The sequence below is a fragment of the Heliangelus exortis genome, chromosome 13 (assembly GCF_036169615.1).
Source record: "Heliangelus exortis chromosome 13, bHelExo1.hap1, whole genome shotgun sequence".
NCBI lineage: Eukaryota > Metazoa > Chordata > Aves > Apodiformes > Trochilidae > Heliangelus > Heliangelus exortis.
The window spans coordinates 2836218-2856987 of NC_092434.1; the positions used below are offsets into that span (position 1 = coordinate 2836218).

General features: G+C 37.7%; 1 protein-coding gene across 1 annotated transcript in view; it reads right to left on the reverse strand.

The window, feature by feature from the left end:
* Positions 1-20770, reverse strand: part of CDH13 (cadherin 13) — a 402793-nt gene that overhangs the window by 198654 nt on the left and 183369 nt on the right. The window contains exon 5 of the mRNA XM_071756616.1: positions 8993-9145. Within this exon, the coding sequence (XP_071612717.1) occupies positions 8993-9145 (153 nt within the window). The remainder of the gene's footprint in view (positions 1-8992; positions 9146-20770) is intronic.

Here is a 20770-nt window from a genome sequence, read left to right on the forward strand (position 1 = left end):
ACTGGTGGCATTTAATTGTAATTATTTTCACTGAATCACATTTCAGCAATTTCAAAAACCTATGAAATTCCCCCTCTTAGGTCAAAAACTGCATACAATACATAACACTTTTTGCTTACTGATTTCTACTATTTGAAAAAATTGATTTACAAACCAAAAAAGGTTATAGAAAACAGTTTTTATTCACAATACAAGCCTTTGTCAAAACTAATCTGACTTCTATATCTTTGGGGAAATGACTTGAAGCTTTCCTGCAAGATACAATTATGCCCTTAATTGCAACTTAAACTCAAAATTCAATTAATCAATTAACTAATCCCACTTGCTGCAATGTAGGAGACAACTTACTTTTTATATTTCAGCCTGGGTAGATCAGCCAGGAATTGACATGGGAAATTATTTATAAGTTTGCACTTACAAGTTCAAAGCATGTGGTAGAGGTAGTAAGCACAGCATTGATCAAAGCTACCAATAAAGAAATGGAGTGAAATTAAATGCACATCCTCAACTGCCTCAATTCCTTTAAAGCATTTGCTTCAAGAAATTGCAAATAGATTTAACAAGCTTTACTTTTAGACATATTTGCAGGTACTTAATCAAAGTTTAGCAGAATGTAACTTGCATGCACACATTTACACGCCAGACTGCTCTGCAGCTAATTTAGAAGTTAATAAGTGTATGAATCAGGTTATACTGATTGGTGGAGGTTATCAGTCACAACTGTATGTAAAAACGTGTATTTTGTTATATTTTGTTTATTGCAAACACTGCAGAGTTCATCTGTGATGCAAGAGGAGAATGCCGGGTCCTGCACTTCGGGCACAACAACCCCATGGGGAGCTCCAGGCTGGGCACAGAGTGGCAGAAAGGGACCTGGGAGTCTGGATTGCCAGGAAGCTGAACAGGAGCCAGCAGTGTGCCCAGGTGGCCAAGAAGGCCAATGGCATCCTGGGCTGGCTCTGGAACAGCGTGGCCAGCAGGTCCAGGGAAGGGATTCTGCCCCTGTGCTCAGCCCTGGGGAGGCCACAGCTTGAGTCCTGTGTCCAGTTCTGGGCCCCTCAGCTCAGGAAGGAGATTGAGGTGCTGGAGCAGGTCCAGAGAAGAGCAAGGAGGCTGGGAAGGGATCCAGCACAAGTCCTGTGAGGAAGGGCTGAGGGAGCTGGGGGTGTTGAGGCTGGAGAAGAGGAGGCTCAGGGGAGACCTCATCACTCTCTCCAACTCCCTGAAAGGAGGTTGGAGCCAGGGGGGGGTTGGGCTCTTTTCCCAGGCAACTCTCAGCAAGACAAGAGGGCACAAGAGGTCTCAAGTTGTGCCAGGGGAGGTTTAGGTTGGACATTAGAAAGAATTTCTTTATGGACAGGGTGATCAGCCATTGGAATGGGCTGCCCAGGGAAGGGGTGGATTCTCCATCCCTGGAGATATTTCAAAAGAGCCTGGATGTGGCACTCAGTGCCATGGGCTGGGAACCACAGGGGGAGTGGATCAAGGGTTGGACTTGATGAGCTCTGAGGTCCCTTCCAACCCAGCCAGTTCTAGGATTCTATGATTCTGGGTTTGTTCATGCAGCATCAGATGATTTGTTCATTTAGTTCCAGCTGCCCCATGGCACAGTGCTCCAGAGGAGGTAATTGCTATCACTGCCATAAAAGAGAGCCAGCTGATATATTTGGGGTTCAGGGAGATGACCAAGGGTCCTACTTTTAGATTACTAAGCTTCTGAATATCTCAAAATATATCTCAAATATCTAAATAGAACAGCTTTCTTTCTTTATTGGGAGGAGCAAGGAATACAAAGATCTGATCAACCAAACTTCAAGAATTTCTATATTATTTCCTGAAAGCTACTAATCAATATTTAAAGAAAAAAAATAACAAAACAAAACAAAACCCCTAAAAAACAAAAAAGAATCAGCATTCATAGAGACAAGGTTAACAGTTTGTACCTAACCCACAGTTAGCAGGCAAAATGCCAGTGTAACAAAAGGGATTCAAGAAAAGCTTTACTAACCAAAGTGACTCACACCAAAAAACCAAACCAAACAAAACAAAAGATGATGCCATCTTTACTCTAAGCTTTTATTCAGCACCTTTGCATTCATGAGCACGATCAGGTACATCTGTGTACACAGCAGATAAAAAAAAAATGTGACAAACTGTAGGGAACTGAGATCCCCAAAGGGATGGGTAGTACAGACCTGAGCTCACCTACTCTGTCCTGTCCTTACTAGAGAGGCAGAACAGAAACTGCTGCCTTGTCCATCACTGCAGAAGGATGGGAAGAAGCAAGGATGCTTGCAAGGGAGGGCTCCTTCCTTTTACTGGGGGTAAACAGGAGTTCTGGGGAAAGGTAAAGTGGCTTCCTAGGTATTTCTGCTGCACCTAGAACACTGAGCCTTCAGGGTGGTATTTTGAGAGTTGCTTTAATAAAATAGAGAAGGAAAACAAACAAACTGATCATGCTGAAGAGTCAAGTATCATGGTGATATTTAAATGCCTTAAAATGCTATTATGTGTAATAGCAAAAAGTACTTTCACAGACTATTAGCATAAGACAAAAATGTTATTACTCTCCTCTTGCTGTATTAAATACATCATTCTTCCCTCAAGTCGTGTTCTGTTTGAAAAGAATAATAAGAGAAAACAACCAACCAAACAAAACAACCATGAGACCAAATTTTGTGTCGTTTGTTGCAGTCTCAGCAAGCTCAAATTTTAATTTATTTCTTACTGCCCTGCCTTTCCACCTCCCACTCTTCAATAAGAAAATACTAATTTTCCAAGTGTTTGGAGTCCGGGTTATTTTTAGCTGGGGAATCCAAGCCCTCTACCTTGTCTTGACAGTTATAGGTTATAAACAAACCTTTCTTAATTTTTCTCTTTGATGAAACCTCACTTTGTTCCTCCTACAAATGACATGAGAGTGCTGTTGAGCAGCAGGAATGTCAAAGCCATGCAAGCATTCAGATCTAAGAATAAAGCACATACCCTCCAAGAAAACTAACTGTTGACTTTTATATGCTTTCCACATAAATGAGATGAGAATGCTCGTGGCTTCTGAAATGAAGCACAGAACCCTGCTGATATCTCATAACACCAAGATCTACAGTAGGTATTGAATAGACTATTTACAGTAAAAATGAACAAGATATGGAAAATTAGAGAGTTTATATAAAATAGATATCTTGTTCCCCCAAGGCAAAATGGGAGAATATACATAAAAATAACATGAATTTTAACTTCATTTCCTGTCAGATTTTCTTTTTATCCCATAAACCAACCTTGGAACTAAAAGAGTAATTTCCAGTAGCTGGGAATCCTATTTATATACCCACTGTGCAAGCAATTATTTAAATCCTGCTTTTAAAAAATAAGACTATGTAAAATTTATATGCTCAAATATTTGACTTATGGACACAGTTAGGTGACCATCTTGGTTTTGACCTTGGTAAACAATTGATGCCAAGAAGTTCCCCATGAATTCAGGAGTCAGCCACAGAGATGTCATAAAAAAATCTACACCTTGGCTTCTGCTGGGTTTGTCCCTGCTGTTGCATTTCTGCTTCCAGGTTAGATGAAATACTGGTTACTACTCAATTTTCCCATTAAAAAAAAATAATAATTATCATTTAATAATAGATCTTTTTCTTCTATTTATGGCATCCTAAAAAAAACCCACCTTCTATGTCAAAATACAAAGGAATAGGAAGCAACAATTTTTTTACCAATGCATCACTTTTTTGAGACAAAAAGTGGGGTTTTGTGGTTAAATGATTAAGATTCATAGAATCCCATGTAGCAGAATGCCATTGTGTGGACAGAATGCTTTAGTGGAGATTACAGACATCAACAGCTGCTTTTTAATGGGGCCCACACTGAGATACACAACCCCATATCAAGCACTTTAAATCCATTCAAGGCCTCTCAGCTGGGCTCTGCTGAGCTGCACTGAAGTGTTCTGAGGGATGAGATTCCTGATGGAGCTCTCAGTACCAGAACTCCTGGGGGCCAAACCCCAGCAACATCCTGCAGCCCCAGGGCAACTTGGCTGCTCCAAAATTTTTGTCCACAGTGCAAGTTTCAGCAAGGGGTGTAATGTTACTCCCAGGGCAGACTGTATGAATTTCCCACATTTTTCATCTGATTTTTTTTAAAAGATGGAAATGACTATATTGGCATAATTCCAAAATAACTGAGTTTCAATAGTAAATTGACCAATTTCTGATGCTAAGGCTGATGCTGTGCTAACCTTGGGTTATAGGAATTATATTCTGTGAGCATGGCATGGACAGGAGTGCAGCTGCAGAGACATGAGGCTCTGTTAAGATGGTGATGCCTACCTCAAGATCCAGAGCAGCCTGCAGAGTTCCTTCATGTGCAGCCATAGCAGAAGGAATTCAAGGACTTTTGAGAGGCTGCTCAAGGTTTTTGGAGATCCTATCAACACCAGCTCATTATTTTTAGCATTCACAGGGATGTGTTTTCCTCTTTTGCACAACCATTACTCAGAAGTCCATGTAGGGACAGCTAAGTTTCAAGTGATGCTATCTGACAACAACCTAATGACACTTTCTCAGGAAGCATTTCTCTCTCTGCAGTCAAAATATGAAAATAATTCAAAACAGCCCTCTCTGAATTTACCTGGTGCCCCAACATTTGAACACTTTAATAGTTATATGTGTAAATATATCAATTTAAAGAAAAAAGAACCCATATAGATTATCTCATCCACTATGCTGCAAGCTACAGAGGTCCTTTTCTCTGCCAGAATTTCCAGCTCTATGTAAATTCATTTAACTGCAGCTCATTTATATAAATATATACCTCTTTCTTTTTTTTTTCTAGTATATTAGTGGGAGATTACTGAGGTCTGACATTCCCCATCGACAGTTTTGAGATCAAGACAGAGCAGATCAGTGACATTTCAGACAATTCTGCAGATAACAGAGACTAAAAGACAGTTCAGGCTAAGTCTTGAAGGTAGAAACAAATTTGTGGTCCTCCTTCTCAAAGAGAAACATCTTTCTGTGTGCTGTCTGGATATCTCTACACTGCATAGTGCAGAGATTCAGCATCAAGGTATGATAAATCATTCTCAAATTTAGTGGTTGCACTAAAATGGATTTACACAGAAAGAAAAAATCATTCTTCTCTACAGAATAAATTACAGCTGGGTTGTTTTTTTTTGGGGGGGGGGGTTTGCTGTTTTTTTTTTCCTATAGTAATACTTTCATTATCTGCAAAAACACATGTAAATATTTAAAAATCTTTCTCACAAAACACTCTTGACACCAGACCAAGCTAGTTGTCTTCATGATTGTGAAGCATTTCTATTATTTATTCCATATTAAACAGAGTAAATAGAGTCCATGAGGACTGGAGCATCACCCTAAATGTTTGAATCAGTCACAGTCTGAGCAGTCTCATGTAACAAACTGAAGCAGTTCACACCAGATATTTGGTTGCTGCTGACTGCTCTGAATTCTTTACCCTGTTCTCAGTCTATTTGTCAGGCAACATATAGAGACAAGACTACATAAAAAAGAAAAGTCCTAACTTGCTTTCCAATCTGTTAGCAAAGTTTTCTATATATCTCACTCTGTCATTACCATTTGTAAGGCATCCTTTCACAGAAGTGTGATCTGTCATGAAAAAAAAAGCTGAAAGCTGATTTCACACCTCTGCTTGTTAAGTATTTTCCAAAGCAAATAAAGCTCTTTACTTAAAAAAAAATAATTGAAACTAACTCTTCATTAACAGTTCAAATTGCCTAGGTAAATTTGGTCACAGCTCTAATTTGCACACTCTCACTGAATAATTTTATCAAGCTTCTTCATTTTGTGTTTGCAAAGGATCACTTTCTGATTATTTCCCTCTCACATTTACACTTGGGAAGCAGCTATGAAAAAGCCCATCAGTGGTGGCAACATCCTTTTAAATCCTGAAAGCTCCCTCTTGACTGGCTGGCACTTTGCCACTGATGCTGAAAGAGGTTGCAGAAGGGGATTTCACTGATGCAGGAATTATGATAAATGATGGGAATCAAATTTATACAACTTCAGGCTCTGCTCTGTACCCAAGAAAAGGATAACAGAAATCTCTTGCATCAACTGTAAAAAGTTAATGGAATATTGTTCCCATTTCTTCTGAGCCTACCTAACTTGGAGTAGAGAACAAAACATAAACTTTGCAATTTTTGTCTTTTTAGGCATGGCAATCAATTTATGGAACTCTTCCTGCTATTACTTGAATGGAACCATCCTGCCTGTGAATCCATTATCTGTGTAAATGTGAGGCTCTCCAAATTAGCCCTGTTTTTAATTAACAGATTGCCCCATAACCACTGTTTTTCAGTCAGCCTTCACTGGTACTGTTTGAACTTTTATTTCCTAATTCACAAGTCTTCTCCCAGCACTTATCACAACTAGACTTCCAATTTCACTGGAATCACTTACTTCTGTTATTGCAGCTCTTTTTAAAAGTACTCAATTCTTTAATATTTTTTTTTTTTTTTTTTTCTGGTATCAGAAAGGACTATGGATCTGAAGTGACCTCAGCATTGCAGAGATTACTGAGAGTTTGCAGATTGTGAGTAACAGTCTGATCTGGAGTACCAAATCCACCTTGAATCTCCCCAGCAAGTTACTTTTTTTACAGATCTGCACTTTTCGATATTAAATAAATAAATTATTTCTCATTGGCTGATATTTCTACCTAGCCTTATTTATTCAAAACTTGAGAGAAAACAAAAAACGTTGATTTTGAGAATGTATTTACACAACTAAACACCTTTTGCTCTCATTTAATATGGGCTCTAGGCTATCTTCTTATCTCACCAGCCCAGAAACAATTCAATATTATTCCCAAATTCTGCTTAAGCCCCTTCTTCAGATCATCAGTTCCAGCAACAGGCTATAGAAAGCTCCAAAATAAAACCATTCTATGCAAATCCACTGCTTCACTCTGATTCAGAGAATTCCTATCAGGACTCTTTAGAAGAAAAAGGGAATAGCTGGACACTTTTCCTGGGCAGAATAACATCTTCTGATTCTCTTGCTCTTTAGGAAGAGCTTTCACTTAAAAATGAAGCTGACTGATATCCTCTGACCTCTAAGAAAGCATCTCACACAACTACAGGGTCAAACACACCAGACTCATCTCCCCCTTTTTCCACTGGCAAACATGATTTCTTCAGCAGTTTCATGAATATTTAAAAAAAAAAAAAAAAAAAAAAAAAAATTACTATTGGCAAATTTCAATGCAAAATTGAATGATTCTAACAGATTTGATATTTTTATTCCTGCCCCACCACTGATTATTTACTTGATAGTAAGATGGTTTGCAAAGAAGTTATTTTTTTCTTTCCTTTTTTGCTCTTTGAACTTGTTCTTTCATGACATCAACATTGGGCAGTGCTCAAACAAAACCAGAAAACAAATAAATTTTTGAGAGTGTACCAAGGAAACCAGGAAAACCAAAATCCTGCTGCCTTCCTGACACCATGATACATTTTTATTGGAAAATAATGGGCTGGATTCAAAGCCAGACTAATCAAGTTGAGGGTTCTCCTATAGAATTTCCTAACTACATTTTTGCACAACAGGATGCCTGTGAGCATGCTGAGCAGAGTGCTATATAACATGTTAGAAATCACTACAGCCCATTAAGATATACATTCACATTGCTCTGGATAATCTACTACATTGCACTATTTGTATATCATTTGCATTGCTTCAAGAAGGTTCTTCCAGGGAAAAGGTTTTGTCTTAATTTAAGTGTATATTTCCCCAGATCAGAGGGAAGGGCCATTTGTGGTTTGATGCAGTAGGTTGAAAAGACTACTATGATTTTCCAGGAAAAAATATTCAAGTTTTATGCTGAACACATTAAGGTGGAAAGCCACTAATAAAAAAAGAAACAGCTGGTAAATGAGGATGAGGAACAGTGTTAAAAAGAGAAACTGCAATGTTTTTCTTTTAAGAAGGACATCAGGAACTACCATAAATCCTGTGCAAGTGGTTAACTTTCATTTCACTGTAGATGTGGAAGAGAAATAGATGTTTAAGTGTTGAAAACCAACATATGGTAAATTTTTGCAGTGCTGTTAGAGCAAGTATGACAAGTCCACAAACTTCCAGAGCAGGAGAGAAACATATTGCAAATAAACCAAGGAGGTCAAGGATGGCAGTCCCATCTGTCACCAGAGCCTGTGCCCCACATGGGGGGATGGGGATGGGGATGAGGATGAGGGTGAGGATGAGGAGGTCCATCCCCCCCTGCTCTGGAAGAAGGCAAATGCAGTAATCCTTTTGCTCTTTGAATTCTGCTGCTCATCTATATGGAAGTGGCCAGACACCATTTATTTAACTGTATATCTCAAGAGTTAGAGAGCAAACATGAATTGACTGATCTTCTCTTTATACTCTGCATTTCAGGACATTGTGGTAAAGTTATTTTACAGCTTTCACAGATCATCTCTTAGAATTTCAGTGGGGAGAAACATATCCCCTGCTGACAATAAAAGAATCTTGAGTAAAGTCTTTGTAGGAGCCATACACCTGACAGAGATGAATCTGCTAATATTTTCATATTAATAGAATCTTCTTTTTCTCTATTAAAATATATCCATTACTAAAAATAGAGGTGAACTGTATATTCCATTGACAGCTTGACAATAAAATAGAAAAAGTATAACCACCTAATACCATGGCTTCAACTTCTCAAAAACATCTGCTTTTCTCCAAACATAGCTCTGTATTCACAAATCAAATGCATCCACCTTGTTCAGACAGCATTTCTGCTAAAGATCAATGACAGAAATTACAGGCAGAAAGAAGAGTTTCGATTGCATGTAAGGATAAACACATTTTACCATTCCCAAAGAGCAAACAGTTCTTCTAGAGCAGTAGCTGCAGTGACTTCAGCCTTTTCAAAAGCAAAAACACACTGAAATTACCAGTTCAGAGGCACAGATCCTATTGCTGTGAGTACTCACCTCATAATTGGCAATTGCTTCTCTGTCAAGGGTTCGGGTCACAGAGACATCCCCACTGATCTCATTAATTCTAAAAATGCCTTTTGGGTCTTGATCCACTCCCCTGCCAGAGAGTCGAAACTTTGCTCCCCCTGTCCCTTCACTGCTGACAACCTGCATGGCAGAACACAACAAGTTACAGGAGGTAATGCAATATCTTTGAAAATCATGCACACAATCACATAAACCATTTTGATCTGTTACCTAATGGTGAGTTCTACTCTCTGTCAATAATACATAGCTGAAAAGTATGGTTCATGGTAATATACAATATCTAATTATAAATTCTGGTTTCAAACATTCAGGAGACATTCTGGATTCTTTTCCTAAACCCTTGTTCTTAGCCAGTTCCTCTCTTATCTGGAGTGTCTTCTACTTCCCTGCTTAAAGTTTCTATTATTCCACTGCCACTGCAGTCACTCTGTGTCTAGAATGTGACATTTCATTTGGTTCTAGTTCTTTTTTTCAATTATATTGACAAAAAAGCAACAAACTTAAAAATAAAAAAATAAAAAAGACATCCTATTGACATAAAGCATACTTATTTCACAACTCATAATAAGAGAGAGCTATCACACATTCTTTTCTGATTAGTCAGTCCTTTTTTATTACTCATTACCCATAAATTCTTTAGAAAATATACTACTTTCAGATTGGTTTGTTTATTTTTTTTGCCCCATTCCCTTCTACACTCCTTTCTCAGGATTTTAAGCCAAGGGAAAAAAATCCTCATGAAAATATTTGGGTATCCTGCCCAGAACTCTGCTAAGTCACACAGCTGGAATTCCTACACTTTCCAAATTTATCTGTATCTTTGTGTACATCCAGACACATGTTTACTGAAACTCCCTGTTACTATCACTACCTTATTTCCACCCATGAAAAAAATCCCTAAAAATCCAATTTCCAGGCTGTCTCATATTAGTGACTGTGGCATATATAAACTCACAGAGCTTCACAGCAGTTGTTATAAGCCACATGCTTTGCAAATCTGTATTTGTGCACCAGAATCTGTAAGGTTTAGAAATTAATCTTGCTCTTTAAGGCTGACAATCTTGCCAGGCCATCCCTCCCCTCTGCTGTTTCATATTCTTTTTTTTCTAGCAATTTTATATTGTTATTATTTCTGCAGAAGCAATAAGTCAAATATTTATACTCTGGTTGGAATTACAGCTCTGGAAGAGGAAGGGAAAAAGTAGCCTTAGAAATCTGGACCTGCTCCCATTTTGAGACAATAAATATTCAGGGTGTTTAATAACATCCCTGAGGAAATGCAGACTTGTTGCCCTATTGCTGTGGGTGCAGCAGTGCTGGTTTGCAGATTACTGAGTAGTGAGATTTGGACTGAACTCCATAATTATTATTCCTTTATTCTAATTGGGAAAAAATAGCCACTAGTTATGAATAGGAAATCAGCATTCTCTGAGATAAAGTTTCAATTCTCATACCCTTTGGGGAAGGGAGAAATTTCAGAGTAAAACCTTGTGTTTCCTTTTTTTTCCTACCTCCCTCTGAGTAAGAAACACTAATGGAGGCAGATTTCTTGTGTAATTTCGAGTATGTCAAGCCAAAACAGAGGCGAAAAAACCTGCAGGTGACTAAAGGGCAAAGTAACTTTGTAACTTCAGGTTTTGTGATGAAATTGAAACTTAATGGCTCCGACTGAAAAGTTTCCTGTTGCTCAACTCTTTTTTTGTTTTGGTATTTTTATGTTGCTTTTGGGGGTTTTTTAAACATAAAGCTCTGCTTCCAATTTTGCAATGTCACAACCACTGCTCACTTTTGTAGGGAAAAGATGAACTGACCTCCTGCACTGATTTCTGAGGCTCATCACAAGACAAGAGCCCCTTCCCATCCTCTACAGGAGCAGTGGCTTCAGAGGCCTAAAGTCAGTCACAGGGCAGCACAAAAATCTGAGATGTCTACACCACAGCTATTTTCATCCCAGCAATCAAATGTTGTCTGTTTCTGACAAATTTTAAAATGTCCCAGTTGTAACAAGCCACAGAATGAAGGCAAAACACGGGCTGTGCAAGGAAATTCATTAGCAAAATCTCAGATTATCATACACAGATATTTTTCACACTAGATAAAAAGGCAGGAGTGTAATGATAGCAAGAGTAATAAGGGTCCCTTGCAAACCTGACCAGAGGGAAAATTTCCTCTCAGCTCCAAATCTGTCAAAGATCTTAACCTCGAGTTTGATGGCAAGAGATGCCAATGTGACATCTGAAAGATCTGTACCCCTTGGAGCTACAGCACATCCCATAGCTCATTTCCACTTTAGCTGTAAAGCATTCCTCAGTGTATAATGCACAGAACCAGAGTTGTCAGGCAGCAGAGTTTTTTCTAAATGGCTGGATGTGTCCATTCAGCCTTTTTACAGCCTCAGGAAGCAGTCAGCAGTCACATTTGCTGTTCCAGTATGTGCAGATGCTTTTCTCTCATCTGTTCACCCATCTATGCATCCAGCTCTTGGACAGTGGTTTGTGCTTGATAAATATTTCTAAGAAGTTCAGGTTACAGCTGTTCCACGTGTACCTGCATCATTTGCTCATGGTGGTCACCAAAAAAAAAGTAATTTTCAGGATTCTTTAAAATGTTTGATTAGCCACAAGAGGGAGCTACATACTCCCAGGAATGTAAAGAAGATCATTACCATCTCCTAATTAAGATGCTTCTCTAATGGCTGCATAGTTCAAAGAAAGTGCATTTCCCAGTCCACACTAAGCTCAATACAATGAAAAGTTTAATAAAAATCAGACTTAATTTGCCATATGGTTTGGTACTTCAGCAAGAGCAAGGAAGAAAGAACAGGAGGACTGTGTGACATCTCTTCTGACGAGATTGGTGTGCTGAATACTGCCATCAGCACAGCACTCTTCATATGAAAACTTCCTACCTTACAGTGTATTTAGACAACAATGCTTTGCCCATTTACTGGCTGAGAAAAACAAGGCCAGATAATTTCTGCTGGAGTGTTTACTCTGGGATGCAATTTTCATCCTTGGAAAATACCTAAGTGACTTTCCCATAGTTACTACTACCTGGAGCCCAGAGAGAAACACTGATTTCCATAATGTGTTCACAGCTTCAGAAACTTCCCTGCAGCTTCTAACACTAAAAATGTCTGCAGTGTGACAGTGCTTATGTGTTGCATGTAAAGATTGCTCCTTCTCAGAAAAGGTTCCAGTTAAGGCAGCAAAGACCCAAGTACCCCCCTCCTGAGGATTACAGATAAGGCAGCCACACTTTATCTGGCCTCCCAGTTTCTACCTGTTTCACTTTCCCATGTTCTGTTCTCAAAATTCAGAAAGGCCTTGGCATTGCAGGAGCAGATGGCCCAGAGTAGATGCCAGCTGAGCATCCCACAATATCACTGACTCTTGAAGGCCATTTCCTCTCTCAGGCTCCAAGTGACAGTATTAGATGTAGACTTAGACATTATTCACTTTCCCACACTGAAAACACCTTCCCACATCAAGGATATGTCAGAGAATAAACATACTGAAAACTGTGGAGAATCTGTGCTAGCCTTGCCAGGACCACGTATCTAACACATAAGACAAACCTGCTTTTTTTTTATTATTTTTTTTTTTTTTTAAAGCAGAGACTGTACAATTCAGTTCAACTAAAAGATGTTTTCAAGAAAACAGAATGTTGTTCTGCTGATAGGATTTCCTTTTTGCTGAACCACAGCCCAAATGTATTGACCCAGTGCTGGTTTTCAGCTGACATTATGTATCCCTTCCAGCAAAATTCAGTTCAGCAATGTGATCCCAGCAAAGTGATCTCCCTCTTGAAAGGGGTTTAGCACAAAAGAAAATCAGAGTTTTCTCAAGAGAAGAAAAGAAATAGGGGTCCAAAACAGCACACTGCCACAGTACCCCCAGAGAGAGGGTTTCACAACCCCCTTAGAAGCACCAGGTTACCAGTTTCATTCTTTAAGAAGTGCTTCCTCAACCAGTTCCATAATTCCATAGTTCTTCACTCAAATTAGAGATGCACCATGTTAGTTTTATTAATTAGAGAACCAAGGAATATTTGATTCAAACCCCAGTATTTGGTGTTTCAGAGCATTACACTATCTCTCTCATGGTTGTTTTTTTTTTATTATTATTTTTTGGGGGGTTCTTTGTTTCTGGTGCTTCCTGCCTCCCAGAAAGCAAATTTATCCATGGAATATTTAGGAGTGAACTATTTTTCCCTTTAATCACTATGCCCAACAAGAGCAAAACAATTGTTAGGGCACATTGTTTAGAAATCATATAAATATTTAACCAGAGACTTCTGTCCTGCCATACTGAAAATCAGTCTTTACAGTCAGAGGCTCCATCTGCTCTGCACTGACTCAAATAATCTTTCAACCAAAACAAATGTAAAATATTCCCATCATTATTCAAAAGCACCAACCAACAGAAAGTGCTTCATTACTAAACATACAAACTGGGGCTAGAAACCAATCATCTAACTTGCTGAGTTTAATAATTTATTAAATACTAGTTAAACTAGCTTGGGAACCAAATTCTGCTCTCAAAAGCTGAGCTCAGTTAATGTAGACAAGTCTGAACAATATTTGTAAAATTCAAATAAAGTGGACAAGATTTTCATCAATTAAAGATTTTCATTTCAATTAAAGATACTTATGAAATACAATCGTGCAGGCAATATCATAGCCCTAAATCCTAAATTTCAGAACATTTCCCCATCAGATTTCAATCTCCAGTCTATGCATGAGGCAAGATTTTCAAAGCTGTATAAATCTCCTGGACCATGAGCTTTCAGTGCAAAGCTTAAGGCAGCCAGCCAGGCTGAAATTATCATCTTGGTGCTTGCACTGGAACAGCATTCCAGTACCACAAGCACAGAATGAGAAGGGAAATGTGACCAGCAGTAGGGACAGACAGCACTGCCCCAGCTTCCTGGGAGATGAGATAAAGGAACACAGGCAGAGTTGGAATTTCTGGGGGAACCAAAGCTGGGAAACCCTGTATTTCATAGGGCAGGTGTGTGTTATCTTCTGTCTTATCAGCTACAATTATTTATTATTTTGCTTGATGCTGCTGACAGTCATAACAAAAATACTTATATATTGCACAGTGAGAGAAAAGTTATCTAGACAACAGAAGATTTAATTCAGCAAAGAAAGCCACACTTCACTTACTTTAAACTTTAAGAATCTATTTGCTTTATCAGATCCCCAAGTTTCAGGTTCCACTGTGTGAAACATGACTGCAAAGTGTCTGAATTTTGCACTTTCACATACACATTAAGCACTCAATGACTTAGGGCAAAACTATTACAAGATTAGGCAATTACTTCATATTTCCTTCCTTTGCATTTGTTCTCTTAAGATTCATGAATTACAGAAAAAGGTTCCCCAAACAGGAACACATTTATTATTCCAATAGTGAATCTGTAAACTCAAGCCTTGTTGTTAGCTGTATAAAATTTTTGATGTATTGAGTTCTGTACTAATACCTTGAATGTAGAAAGCTTTATACCAAATGTCAGAGATGCAACATGGAAATAAAAAAAAAATAATTGGGAGTTGAAATGAAATTAATTATGAAAATGAAAAATTATGCACCAATATTCTCAAAAGGTGTTTTTTTAGCATCTTAACTATGAGTTTTGTCATGGAAAACATCTGAGGAAGTGCCAAATGTAAGAACATTGTGAGAACTAAAGCACATGGGGTTACCTGGCATCATATTCAGAACTTTACATACACACAGGAAATAGAACTCAGATTGCTTGGAATGCAGGTGTAATATTTGATATTTTGTTGGATGTTGGCTCTGCTTCCTAGCAAAGTTGCTCCACCAATGATTATTTGGTTACATCAGAGCTATCAGCATTAGTAGCTGGAATAAAAACATTTCTAAATCTGAGATGTGCCAAGGTTAACAAATTCCACGGATAAATATTTCAACAAAATATCTTGATGTATGAAAATAGCACAATAATTAAACTATCAGTTTAACTGATGACTGAGAGTTTCACTATCAGTATTCATTTTTGAAGTCTTTTTAGAATAATCAACCAAAAACCTGATATTTGATATTCAACCAAAAAAATCTTCTCAGTGATGGGCTTTTATCATAATTATCATATAAACTCCTACAAAATTCAGATCAGATTTTTAGTAGGATGCACAGGTGTCTAAATGAACCAGAATGAATTTATGCATCTGGAAGCCCTGTGAACCCACCATGGGTCCCTTCAGTCTCGGGTTCCTTATTGCAGCTGTGCACAGATGCAAAAATTCCCTTTGAAAAAACAGTTGCAGCACTGGACATTTCATCTACAATTGCACCCAATGTAATGATTTAAGCAATATAAATAGCTAAGAGTTATTGCTCATGGATCAAAATAAAGTAATTCAATGAACACACCAAGATGGGCATTATCTTTTGTTGCAGGTAATCCTTCAGTTTCCTTCTACTCTTAATTTACAAAGAAGAAGATTCATTACAAATAATTTTTGCTTCCCCTTTTCCTAAGTAGTAGTCAATTTCAGATAGTTATCTGCATACCCTGGGTGCAGCACACAGCAATTTCCTCCTCCTGACAGGACAGAATTTGTAAGCACAGTTTTTTTGCAATGTCAAAGGAAAATTACCTGGAAGTATTATTTGTCTTGGAAGGCCTGGGTATTTCACTGCCTGATTTGGACTTCCAGTAGCCCTTTAACAACCATACTTGAATTGCTGCTTAGGTTACTTGGCCTGCAACAAACCCTGGTAGCTGAAGGAACTTGAGGACCCCTGTCTTTTGAGTGACAGCCAGATGGAGTAGTTCAAAAGCTTTGGTTAGGAAAAATCTGGGATTGACAACACGAAATGAAGAAATACTCAAAAGATGTTCCTTAATAGAAGAAGAAGAAAAAAAATTGATTTATAGCTTGCTTTAATGCAAACTTAACACTGATCCAAAAAGGCAAAAAGGCAGTGACACCATTACAATATTTAATATTTTCCAATTGCAGACATTCAGGGCGTGGCACAGAATACATGAACTGTCATCACCCCATAGGTAGCAAAGTCTGTAAGTGGGAGAAAAAAGGAGAACAGAGCCAATTTACAGTAACTTTTCTCAGGTATTTCACAGTACTATCTATTCTGAATAAGAGCAAAGTCTTAATGTCTTACTCAAAGCATTGCAGCATTCAAGAAAGCAGAAGGAACTCTTGATCTAGCAGCAGACTGGAAGCACCACAGCAGCATCTCTGCCCTGGATAAAATAATTTGCTGCTGTGGTCCAGAGAAGGCTGCCCTGGGTTGTCTGGGGAATGTAAAAAAATCTAGTGGCTTGCTCTCCCTGCAGCTAAAATTACTGCCCCTGAGACTTAGCTGCAAAAGTTATCTTTATATCTATGCATGCAACAAAGAAAGAAATCAAGATCTGGATTAAGTGGGAACTTCCAGCCGGGAGAGTAATTGGAATTGCAGAATAAAAGATTGAAGCTGGAGAAGCCCATCTGAGGAAATGAATTTGAGTGGTGAAGTGAGAAAAACTGAGCTGGAAAGAATATCTAACCTAGAAAACACTCTTGAAAATAAAGAATTCTTAGTCTGAAGAAATTTGTTGGAAATTTACTGGAAGATCTTGTCTAATTTTATTTTTGCTTTAACTAGCAATTTGCTGAGTCGAATTTTTTTGAAAATATTTTGCAGTTAAAATGAGCTAGAGGAATAAGTACTCTACAGCAGTACTTCAAAAGTTTAATTGAAGATATTTAAAACAGAAATATCATTATGAAGGGCATTTTTAAAAATTTGGTTCGTTACTTGGAGTCACTGTAATACTTCTGGATACTTTAAGAACCCTCTTAGCACCCAATTCCCAATTGTAGCAAACAACCCACAGATCTAATTATAGATTTTCCTCACTCACTAGTTCCCTAGGAAACAAATCCATGGCTCATGTCTTGTGCATGGAAGGTCATAGTAGGAAGATAAATATTTTTCTGTGTATAGAAACTTATCTAGAGGTCACAGGTCTGCAACTCAGCAGACATTGGCTCTGCTGTCAGGGACTGATGACAGTTATATTTGATTGCTATCTTAGATATTTAAAACTTTAAACATTTTAATCTGATTAAGCACTTAATACTATTAGGAACAATGCTCTGTGATGCTTTATACTGTTAATAAAGGATTTTAATTTTCATTCTCTAAACTCATTTCTATTTGAGGAGTGGGTCCACCTCACTTTCCATCTGAAGTGCTTAACCATCAGAGGTCAATTCAAAATAGTTGTAAGTAGCTACAACTTATTAGAAATGATAGGCAGAAATTTAACTTCATGTCCTTAAAGTCAGCAATGTCATCACAAGCCAGATCTACAATTTTACCTACATGCAGGGAACTGCAATAGCCTTATAAAAAAAAAAAAAAAAAAAAAAGATTTCCTGGTTTCATTCTAATTCATTGCTGAAAGAAATAGACAAAATATAATTCACTGGAAGTTCAGATATGTGTGAATTCATATCTTGAACAGGGTGAATGAGAATTAATTCAGAGGTGGCAGTGAGAAGCTTTGTCCATTGAAACACAAAACCACTGTTCAGCTGTATCCTGACCCATCTACAACGACAGCTTAAGAGGTAGGCAATTAGGGAACAATCCTGCTCACATTTACTATTGTATCCAGGCTCTGTTAAGATCAAATGAAGGATTTAAGCTAAATCAGAGTGTCTTTCACCTGGGGGGATGGGAGAAGGAAGCCTACTTTGGTCAGCAGGTTTCAAGCAATGTGCAGCAGCCCAAGATTGACCCCCAAGCCCTGTTCCAGGTCTTGTTCCGTTTGTGCCCATGGAAAGTCAGCCTTCCAGATCCAGCTCCCAGCTCATACCCCAGGCCTAGACTGGTTTCCTCTCTGGGTCACTGGATCAGTCCAAAATGGATGCAAAAATACTTGATTCTCAGAAATATTTTTGGGCCCCACTTTGCTCTGTTACTTTTTTATTTTTACCATGTGTCTTTTGTTTTGGTTTTGTGGTCTTTTTGTTGTTGCTGTTGTTGGGTTTTTTGTTTGTTTTGGGGGGTTTTTTTCCTCCAGTTTCCTCCATCTTCTAGTTAAAAACCTTCCCCTAGCTAAGATTCACTTTCCTAATTTAAAAAGTCCAGTTTTTAACCTTACAGAATGCTTGACTCTTGCTGGAATTAGAACCATCATGTAACAAAGTACAGGTTCCAATGAGCAGACCTCTTGATACAGCTGAGTGACAGAGTTCCATCAGCCTCTTAAGAAGCTTTCAGATGACTACAGCACTGCAATGATATCACTTTATGGTGTTGTGCTGGGAAATTATAGAATCAATCAAGATTCAATTAGCTGAAAAGAACACATGATTTCCAAACCAGTCATTGTCAAAATGCAGGACCTGAAACCTGGATTTATGTTTCTAAAAGCTCTGGAGTAGTGGAACATCTAAGCTTCCATAATACATGGATACACAGTTGTCTTCCAGGTGTATTATTACAGTTTTCAAGAAGTCAGAATGAATTTATCTACATTTAATATTCCCTCACTGTGCTACAAATCCTTACACTTATATTTTTGGTTAGCAGCAATACCTGAAATACCTTTCCAAGACAAGATTTGTATTTGACATATATTCCTCAACAGTATAAAAGAGAAAGTGCAGGGTCTGTAATAACTTTTTAAAAATTAAATGAAATAACCAAGGAAGCAGCTCTACATTGTGAAAAGCTGCCTAATAGAAAGTGAGAAAGGCAACCCTAGCCTGGGAAATCAGACACCCAAACTTTTTGTGTCCAAGTAACCTGTCCTAACATTGCAGGTCTGAACAAATGACTTTGCCAAACCTTTTAAGATTAAAATTTAAAAGCTGGTAGAATTGAATGAAGTTGGACAAATTACAGTTACAAACTAACTGTGAAAAATAAGCATTATTTCTAAGCCTGCTCTATTGTAGAGCCCAATCCAATATCTCTTTCAAATTCTTCAGAGCTTTCCACTGCCTGGCTGAGAATTTTGAGCTCTTAGTGCACACCAATCAATTGTATCAAACAATTCCTAATTTTGTCAATGGTTAGAAAATACATATTTTAACAATCAGACTGTTAAATCAGCAGTAAATCAGTTCATGAAGTAGAATCATGACTCAAGTAGGTAGAAAAGCTGAAGGGTGAATCCCTGATCCCAACATTTTCACTGGAGGTTTTTCCATTTACTGCATGGCAGTGTTATTTCTTTTTATTTCTATTTGTATTTGTGTTATTTCTATTTGTATTTTTCCTATACAAATATGCTGTATCTTAAGACCCAAAATACTAAACACACAATAATTTATGGTATTTGTAGAGCCTCAGATCTTTCCAAGATACTTGACAAAAATGCAGAAGGGATTTAGAGTGTACTTCTAAAACCTACTGCTAATTTTCTAAAAAACTCACAAATGAATCAGGTTATCACAAATTGCTGGGAACTGTAGTGAATTCCATGTATTTTTTTTTTTACTACTGCCCACTAAGAAATTAGTCCAGCTCCATGTGTACACTACAAAAAGTTCTTCACCTGTTCATAGCTTTGCTCAGAGTGCTCTCAAATAAAATCATAGACAACAAAATATTACTCATGTTTATTTCCATTAAGATGCCTCAATATACCTAATCCTGAATTTGCACAACTATTTCATTCAATTTTGCAACACCAGTTCCCTGAACTTAATTTCCATAGAAAATAGTCACTGTAGGTCAGTGTAATAACTCATCCAAATTTGATCATTTCCTTCCTCAAAAAACTAGAAGCTAAGCCATAAAATTTAGTCATCCATAACGTGTACATTTTCTGACTCAGCAAGCCAGAAGTTGTCTCCATTCCAAGGGGGGGTGGTTTTTAGTCTTTTCTATTGACAGATATTTATCTAAATATGTATGATTAGACATATGCCCATGTGTACAAAACCTGGCATCTAGATATTAAGATGCAGTTTAACGTATGTGCCTGCAAACACTAATTTGCTTCCAGACAATTGGCATTGCCTCCTTTTGTAAATGACTCCAAACCCAAAAAATTAAAAATCTACAGTCTCACAGTTTGGTAAAAGCCTGAGCAGTAGCTTCCTTTCCTTACAGATTACACGTGGCAGCCTATGAATGTTCTAACCAACAATCCTTGGAGATGGTCTGAAACTGCAAATGCTCCACCTAAATAGTAACATTCCTGAAGTTTAAGATTACCTCTATAGGCAGCTCCAGTTCGACCCTAGTAATTTATTACTATTTTTATTATTATTACTTATTATTATTTATTGTTTTTTATTATTATTATTATTATTAATTATTACTGCACCCGTTTGAGAAAACAACTGTTAAAGCTGTCATCATGTAAATCAGCATTAAAAAAAAAAACAACAAAACCAAACACATTTCTCTTGGTCACTTTTCTCTGGTTTGATCCCGTTCACACTTGATCTTTTTCAGGTTTGTGTGACATCTGGCCCAGCAATACACAGCTTATATCTTTTCATAGCAAATACACCTTCAAAAAACCCAGTATTTCATGGCATCTGAGTCCACAGAAAAAGAATTATTTAGTCCAATAATGTCACACTTATATTTCAGGCTCCCATGACCAGCTATTAAAAATAAAAATTTTAGCATTCAAGAGCCCATATACAACAAAGAAATTCTGTTGCTGAAGTAGAATGAAATATGTATTTTTAGAGAAACGAACTGGTGGGTAAATATACACAAGGTCCTGTAA